The sequence below is a fragment of the Hetaerina americana genome, unplaced genomic scaffold (assembly GCF_022747635.1).
Source record: "Hetaerina americana unplaced genomic scaffold, ioHetAmer1.1.p SCAF_7, whole genome shotgun sequence".
In the NCBI taxonomy this organism is placed as follows: Eukaryota; Metazoa; Arthropoda; class Insecta; order Odonata; family Calopterygidae; genus Hetaerina; species Hetaerina americana.
In genome coordinates, this window is record NW_027287316.1 from 5,753,764 (window position 1) to 5,762,814 (window position 9,051).

General features: G+C 44.0%; 1 protein-coding gene across 7 annotated transcripts in view; it reads right to left on the reverse strand.

The window, feature by feature from the left end:
- The window catches only part of LOC139696143 (collagen alpha-1(XVIII) chain-like), a 333,407-nt gene extending 325,769 nt beyond the window's left edge, over positions 1–7,638 (reverse strand). For 6 of the 7 annotated variants that reach the window (XM_071594747.1, XM_071594744.1, XM_071594745.1 and 3 more), the window contains exon 1: positions 6,775–7,336. In XM_071594747.1, the coding sequence (XP_071450848.1) occupies positions 6,775–6,942 (168 nt within the window). In that variant the 5' untranslated portion in view covers positions 6,943–7,336. The other variant, XM_071594749.1, reaches the window with a different exon arrangement.
- Between the last annotated feature and the right edge of the window lie 1,413 nt (positions 7,639–9,051).

Below are 9,051 nucleotides of genomic sequence, written 5' to 3' on the forward strand. Positions count from 1 at the left end.
TGGTTGAAGAGAGGAGCCTATGTAGGGCACTTACATGAAGAAAAGTGTATCTGATTGGACGTATCCTGAGGTATAATAGTTTACTGAAGATCATCACTGTAGGGAACGTGGGGAGGAGGAATGAGATGGGAAGGCCTACACTGAAGCATGAAAAAAAGGTAATGGGAAACGCCGGCACGAGGAGCTCTGAGGGAATTAAGAAAGAGGCAGGGAAGAGGATAGTAGACATATGTGGAGCACTGCCACAACACAGTCCTTCGATTGAAAACACAATGTTATGTTGACCCACATGGATTGTGGCCAGCCCTTTGTTTATCTCAGGGATTTCCAAACTTAACTTTTGCATTTGTTTCGGAAATTCATATGACTTTGATAAATGACTCAATTTTCCGCGACATTCCAATCATTTCAGAAATTCTATTGGTTCCTGTAAACGTTTTAAATGGTTCAGAAAATCAGGATACTCAACATTGCTCTTGTCGTGTAAACTATTGCAATAACGTTTAGCAAATTACAACACACTAATATTTTCGTCTCGCCAAAATGTGAACACGAAAATAATGAGGCAGGTGAAATTTCAAACAAATTTATATTTCAAGTTTGAAGATTCCAACGTTAGCAGTGTGCATACGTATTTTGCAAGAATCTGCAGTTCTTTAGTTGTCGCATGTTTTATGTGGTTCAGTATTTAAACCGGTTTAAAGTGTAGCGTCCAAATTACACTCAATTATCTTTCTCGTCAGAATGAACTGCATTGTTTTAGGGTCGTAGTGTTTTAAGCCTGAAGTAGAAAAGCCTTATATAAAATGGAATTGCTTAGAACAGGCACATTTTATGCTTACAATCTCGATTTTCTGAGCACACATTGAGTGCCGAAGAATCAATTGCATCACGTTCTTATCTGGAGACGTCCTTTACGGGTTTTCAGGTTTCCAGTAAAATTCCGTATATTTGCTGACGATACCTTGATATACAGGAAAATATCCAGATATGAAGACAGTGTACCATTAGCTACGACCTATATGAATTCCAAGTGTGGGGCGAGACCTGGGAGCTAAAATAACTGTGTTTCAATACATTTTTGGAGGAAAATCATTTCACACGAAAACACGTACACTACACAGGGAACCAATAAAACACACGTGGAATCAGTAAAATACTTGATGGTGTAACGGTAACTACTGATATGTCCTGGGGCAAACACATTCGTGAAATCTGCGGAATAAAAAGTTAGGATTCATAAAAAGAATAATCAGGAGTTGCAAGTAAAGGGTCGGGAAGCTTTGTTATTTCACATTAGTTAGGCCCCGCCTTGAGTATACCGCCAGTTTATGGGATCCTCTTGAAGTAGGCTTAATTTTGGAACTATATCGAGGGCAAGGAATAGCAGATAGGTTTGTAAAAAGTTGTTTTGAACAGTATTACGACACTATTGGAAGAAATAGGATGGGAGCCACTAGTTGACCGTAGGCTTAATGCAGGGTAAATTTGCTGCGTAAATTTGAGGCAGATTACTTATCTTAAGATGTTAAAGACATATTACAGGCCCCCACTTACTATGGACGTTCCTATCACCAACGTAAACTCAGGGAGATATACGAGGGTCATCCGGAAAGTAGTACCCGTTCGTGAAATAAAGACACAAAAGTAAATATTAACAAACATAAAAAATTTTATTTGAAAGAGGATACTTTAAACTACTTCTCAACATAATCTCCAAGCAAATTAAGGCATTTGTCATAACGTGTGACAAGTTTCTGTATTCCTGCTGCATAGTCTTTCGCCGCCAGCTCATTGAGATACGCGAGGGACCCATCTTGCACAAATTTTTGCATAATGCAGATGGTGTTTAACAATTTCATGAACAATTGTTCGAGAAACATTGGGAAAATGCTCACAGATGTCATCAATTGTGACGCGCCGATCGTTCCTCACGAATTCGTCAACTGAGCTCACCAGTTGGTCTGTAATGACAGACGGTCTCCCCGAACGCTCATCGTCGTGTGTGTTCCCCCTCCCCATGTTGAAGTTGCGACACCACCGCCGAACAGACGACTCGTCCATTACATTGTCTCCATACACCTCCTTTAATTGGCGATGAATATCACATGGGCGAACGTTTCTTGCATTGAGGAATTTAATCACTGCCCTCACTTCACAACTGGCGGCGTTCTCAATTTTTTTAAACATTGTAAACAATCACAGAAACAACACAGGCAATGCTAGCGTCACGCAACTTGGCTCAGAGAAGGCAGACAAGCCACTGAAGCTATCTGACCTCGTCCAGCGGCTACTCGCGTCGTCAGCACTTCATGCGGCACGAAAGGGTACTACTTTCCGGATGACCCTCGTATATTGTAGAACAGATAGATGTAAAATGTCGTTTTTTCCTCGTACCATTAGAGATCATGATAGACATGACAGCGATTGCGTATAAGGTAATTAGAATTGGTATTGCGTCGATGTAGTCATTTTTAATGTAAAATGCATAATTTTTTCCCCATTCAAGATTTCCATCCCCTACTCAAGTTACGCTCAACACCAACAAGAGCAAAGCGAAAAATTATATTTTATCCGGTCAAATTACTTACTCCGTCCGTTCGTGATATATTATCATACTTTAACACAAACAATATGTCTTTTCACCGCCCGAGGGGTTTTGCCTTTGTCAAGCTGCATGGAAAACAAATGTATTTTATTTCAATATAAAAACAAGTGAAGAACAAAATTAGCTTACTTAAAACACTAAAAAAAAACGGCCGAATACGGTAATGGAACAATCCGCATAAAAAGTAAGCAACCCATTCAGATTTTTTTTTCAAATACATTGAATTAATAATATGTGCACACTACGAATAAAATAAAGAGTTTAGGATTGTGGGAACCGTACTTCTCCAATTCCTTTGTTTTTTCAAATATTGTGGTCACACACGACTGTGCGATTTCCAAAAAAGTATCTCCTGAATGATATAAGGATTAACTTCATGATTTTGAGGTTTCCGTTGCCGTGGCGATCGGGCCCAATTGAAGCCAAAGCTGCCCTCCTCACTCGAGCGGTAGTTTCCCTCGCGCGTTTTAAGGAGGCCAGGCAGAGCATTATGGAGATCGCCTGGAAATCGAGAAGGGGGGGGGGTCAATTGGATCCAACCCCCCCCCCCTGGGCAGACGATTGAACAGTTGATAGCTTAATGCATCTTTATAGTACAGCCTGCGACTCTGAGTACCCACAATCTTTACGCCATGCTAGGTAATGCATGTATTTATATACATTGCACATTTTTGCGCGCCATATTCGATTTGGAAATTTTATGTTGTGAACAGCTGCACATACGATTTATCTGAAGCGTAAGAATATTATTTATACTTGTATAAAATTAGTACACAATGTATTTATTTGGCGTTTGAGGGAATTATTTATACTTTTATAAAATTAAAACGAAATGCATTCACTGGATGCAATTAATAATATGGCTACATTTGCTATAGAGTATATTCGAAATCTGTATAATTATGGACGCAAAATGAGTACCAAGGAAAGAGACTGTGTATAATAATTTCAAATGATTACATTCCGTAAATTTCTGAGGTGAAAATAAGACAGAAATGAGACATAAAGGAGTCTCTCTCCTCTCATGGGACTGCAGTGCTAACACCGCTCTCACGTTGCCAGGGAATATTCGTCTGTTTATAATTTCGATACGGTGAACAATTCCAAATTCAAAATAATTTAAATTGATCATGAGTATTTTCTGAATTAATCTAAAAAGTTAAATCTAAAGAAATATCACGCGTAAGCTGAACGGACGGAACGTTTTAAACTTTAACTCATTAACTCTCTAAAACGCATTCATCTTATTTGAAAAAAATGTTAAGTTTCCTTCGAGAGCATCTCAGTCGATTGATTCTCAAAATGAAGCCGCTACGATAAACTTCAACCCGCAGAATTAGGCAAAAATATCACCAAAGACGATCCGATTGCGATTCTTGCTGACGTATATGCGAAATAGCGACAAACCCGAGCAGAACACTTGCGAAAAAGCACATTCGTTCCAGTCTCCGAGTTGGCCTTTCTTATGTTTTGGTCGTAATCGGAAACCAAATACGAAAAATGGAAACCTAAATGGTTCCGTCCAAACTGGTTAATTAATGGTGTCTTCAAAAATGTTTACTTTTTCTCCGGATCCTAAGCAATAACAACCGTATCGAGACGATCCTCCGTGTTAACTCTTGAATGCACTCGGAGCCTTTGCCCTCCCTATCTCTATCGGAGGTGGGACACTGCGAAATGAATGACAGGCACTCCAAGAGCCTCAGACCAATAATCGGAGGGGGAGGGGTGGGCGTGAAAGACCCCACTGCTAATGGAGATTCGCAACAATGCCCGAGCACCGGTGGAATCGCCTGGGAGGAGTTGACGTGCTTCGTCGATCTCCGCGCGTCGCCCGATAGTCGTCGGCCGGACGCGAATCTCGATTTCCCCCTCATCCCCACCTCTCCTTATCCGGAAACCCACGGCGATTGTGCAAAACCCTTTCGAGTTTCCACAATGAACGGCCGCCATGATGGAAGGGGAGGGTGGACGGTCGAGAGAGGGCGCAGAGGGCGAGAGGGCATGGAAAGGAGGACAGGGAAGGGTGAAGATGGAGAGTTGGCAGTGGAGAACACCCTAGAGGGAATGGAGGTCCGTTCATTCACTCACGAATGTTACCCCTGGAAGTCACTACCGCCAGGGTGTGTGGCAGGGGGTGATTATACATCAGACTACTTTTGGCACAATATACTCGTAATTTCCCCCTGGCCTAGTCGACCAGGGGGAAAATTATTCTGATCTATTAGCGTCAGTGGGAAGAATTGCATCTTTATTCTATCTATTCTACACGTAATCTCTCTAATTTCATTTACATCTCCTCTACCGCAGTACGACGGGACTTTAAATTCGTTTTCAACATCACTGCTAAAGAGACGTCCTTCCAATTAATGCAAGTGATTCAATCTGCAATTTAAGCTTCGCTCCTCGAGTGATTCCCAGCCCAGCTACTCTAATATTTTGGATACGCTACTGAGTTTATCATAACAACGTTTCATGTATCTAACTCCTCTCCGCAGCAAGCGATCCAATTCGACAATCAATACAATTTCATGAGAATCCTATATCTCTTAAACCTTTTCATCAAATGTCCCCAATACTCTTCTAATAAATTCTAATTTTTTGTTAGCTTGTCCACACATTCCCCGTAGTATGTGTTTCACCCAGGAGAGGTCGTGATTAAGGGTAAGTATTTAACCGAGTCTACATTTCTATTTCAGTGATCTCGATGCAGTAGGCGTTTTGGAGAGAATTACTCCCATTCCAAAAATTCACCACTACGCACCCCTCAAGTTGAATTCTAATTGGCAAGTGTCGCACCACCGTTGTGTAGCCTTATGGTCATCTGATATGGCTACTTTATCCTCAGGAGGAATTTCTCTGGGAAGAAATTCTTTCTTCGGTAGGAATTAGTGCCCTAAGAAAGTTGCCGAGCGATAGTCAATTGGAAATTACCAATTTAAATCGATACTGAATTCGAGAAACGAGAAATTGCATACCTTCACTTTTCATATAAATTGTACGTGTTTAAGTGAATCAATCATTGTTCTGGAATTATTTATTTCGCGATAGAGAAATATTAAGACGAAATGGAAGTTGAGATTATACGTAGCAGTTTAATGTTCCTTTCATTTATTTTCGCTGAAATTAACAGCTCAGTCCGGAGCCCCGCAGCTCCGGCATTATGCACGACCCAAGCGACCTCGGGAAGTGACGCCGCCCCCGATGGTGCTCAATGAGAGAGAACCAATTTCCTGTTACTTCTTCTGTGCCGTGCACAATGCGAGTGGAGAATAGGACATCAATAAAATTTACAGCCCCATATCGGGGGGTGGGGGGGGGGTCAATTTTACGGTCGACAAACCGTTTAGAGAATTTGCAAAACTGTGTGATGAACCGTAGACAGTTCCCGGAGGCATGCTACTGTATGATAAAGATTGCCATGGCATAATAGTTTAAATTCTAGTGCATTTCTTGACATTCATTGACGCATGGGACGTGGTAACATGTCACGCCATTAGATGTCACTCGAGGAAAATCAAGTACTCGTGGAGTTTCAATTGTTTCTGACTCAACTTTGTGCAAGTTCATGTTCATAAAATGAAGAACACAATGTATTTTTCCACCGTTCCTTATTTTCGTACCACTAGTTTCAACGCTTAGGCGTCATCGAAAGAACAGTGGAAAAGTACATCGTGTCCTTCATTTAATGACTCGTGGAGTTATTTGTTCAAGACAAACGTTTCAATGAATAATTCCGAAAAAATTCCCAAAATGTATTTCAAGCAACCATATACGATATTAATAATTATGAAATACAATTAAATGTTTAATGATTGAATCGCCAAACTTGAGTCTTGATTATACTGGACACGAAGTGAAATTACAGAAAAACTAAAGTAATAAGAATGGCATTTTCAAGAACAAGTTACAAAAGCATATCTAGAGTTGGGATAAATTTCAGGACCAAACGACCGGAAGACTTTCGCGAGGTTCGTCTCCCTCGAAGCAGACTTCGCCGGCACGAGAGAATTCCTTCGGCCGTCAAATGGGTTGCCCGAACGGAGAAGGAGGGCTGGTCGATGGGACAACAGCGAAATGGCTGCGGGAGCATCCCGAAAACCACGCTCGCTTCCCACCAAGCACTCTCCCCTTCGTACGACGTTTCGATAATGACTCGCACTTACCTCGAACTTGTTCTCGCAGCGGACCTCGGCCAGATGATGGTCTCCGAAGAGCTTCAGCTCCTGCAGCGCACCCTTTAGGACCAAAAGGATGGAATACGTGAGAAACAAGCCAGGAAGACCTCCAGGGAATGGCCCGGAAGGGGGCCTTCGGGCCCATAACACGGCCATGTTCCCTTCTTTGCTTTTCTTTTCTCCCGATAATCAATCGGGCTAAGATAATACGCTCGTATCCTTTTTTTTTGTCTCTCTTATTTGTGTTTCCTAAAAGTAATACGTGAATTCACTTCCTCGAGTGAAACCATCTGTGCACATCTTAATACGAAACAAAGAAATCTGCCAAAGGGGGGCACAGCCGCTTTCACTGTGCCGTTCAATCGCCACACTAAGCCCACCCGTGTCTCACTGGCGACCGAGATAAAACCGAAGGCTTTAGTGGACTCCTCGCGGAAGCTTCATTGAAATTCGCTCCCTTAAAATCTCGCCACCTCACGAGGGTGACATCCCCGCGTGCTGTTCCACGGACACGGGAGAACGCATGCGCGGGGGTCAAATGGGCGGGGGGGCGTACCGCTAGCGCTGAAACAATCCCGAGTGTCCTGGCGGGAAAGATTCGCCCGAGTGAAAACCCTGTCAACTCCGGGTCCGATTGTTTCCGGCGGAAGCGATTAGGTGTCGATTACAGCGGGGCGACGGAGTGAGAGAGAGCGAGCCAGGGGCTCTAGGCCGCGGGTGGGACGCCGGCAGAGGACGATGCCCGCCCCGCTCACGAGAGTCCGGGGCCTGTCGGCGGCCGCAGTAGACGGGACGGCGAGGCCATCGGTGGCCTCTTCAACCCTCGGCGCGCCTCACTCGTGGCGTGTAAGCTGCTTGGTGGGACCCAGCCACGCGACTGCCCGCAGAGCCAGCCAGCAGCACACGCGGGCGTCTCCGAGGGGGAGTGTGGGGAGGGGAGTGAGAGAAGGAAGGAGTGGGAGGAAGAAGAGGGAAGGAGAGTGTGTTTCTGCGCTCATGCACGGGAGAAGAGGCTTGAGGTTAGGATGGGAGGGAAGGGGAAGTTGTGGCTAGTGTCTTTATTACTTTTTTCTTCGGAGGGGGGAGTGGTTTCGGCCGGGCGGGGTGGGTGCGAGGGAGGGTTGTGGGGGGGGGCGGTGTTTTGTGAGCTCTGGCTTCTCAGGGAGGCAGGGGGGGTCGGGGCGAGTTTGTCCGTTGCGGGGGGAGCGCGCCAGCGGCCCCTGCGAGCGGTCCATCCCCCGGCATCCGATGCCTTCCTTCCTATCTGCCTTCCAAGGGCGCCCTCACTCTTACAATTAATTCGAACCGCGGGCCCGACACGGTTCTTCCAGCACGGTTTTCTTCGGGTCCCACCATCTCGTATTTCAAAGGAACCAATATCTCCGGCCCCTATTTTCGCCTCACCCGACATTGTTTATCGTTTTTATTTTCGCTCCCGAAGAGCTTTGGGGTTTTTGGAAGTGTGCCGCGTGGGAATGATATCGAAATCCCGATGGCTTCATAAACGAGACGGACGAACAAGACATACAAAAGGCTACCGAATTGAATTGGTTGCGAAACAATGTCTCCGGAATAAAAAAAAATACCCGAAAACGGCGACAGTTATATCCAGATTTGCGTATTTTCCGTTGAGACGATAACACGCGTAAAAATAAACCGAATGTTGGTGAATGGCGACGGTGCCAAAACGCTCATTTTCGCGAGGGGTTATACGTGCTTTAAGAGGGGCACATACCCCGCGATAGCTTTTTCGAACTTCCCCCGCCCCTATTTCTCTCTCTATTGAAGAGAGGGTTGATTTACATGCGTGGTGAATGGCTCTATTCTTTCAGATAAAACTTTAAATCTTATTTTAAATGGAGAACTCGGTAAATGCATTCTCCCACGGCCACTCAGTCGTCCGATTGGTATCATGCCAACCCAAAATATATCACGGGAGGGAGGAATTCCAACTCCTTGAGTTGTTATTCTGTCAGATGGCTTTTTCAACTAAATAGCACTCTTGTCTTGAAAAGATCATTGTGATATATAAGATGATTATCAAAATACAATATCCAATAAATGCAGTCACCAGTAAAACGGCAAGCCCCCGACATGCTTACGCTCCTGATCATTTACTCATCGCATTCCAATTGCTTCGATTTTGCATTATTACCCGAGTCTCTTGGCTGATATTTTGAAGAAAAAACACTGGTTTTTATATAACCGCGAACATATTTGGACTTTTCCTTCATTCTCACATGAGTAAAAAAGTCTACAAGTAAG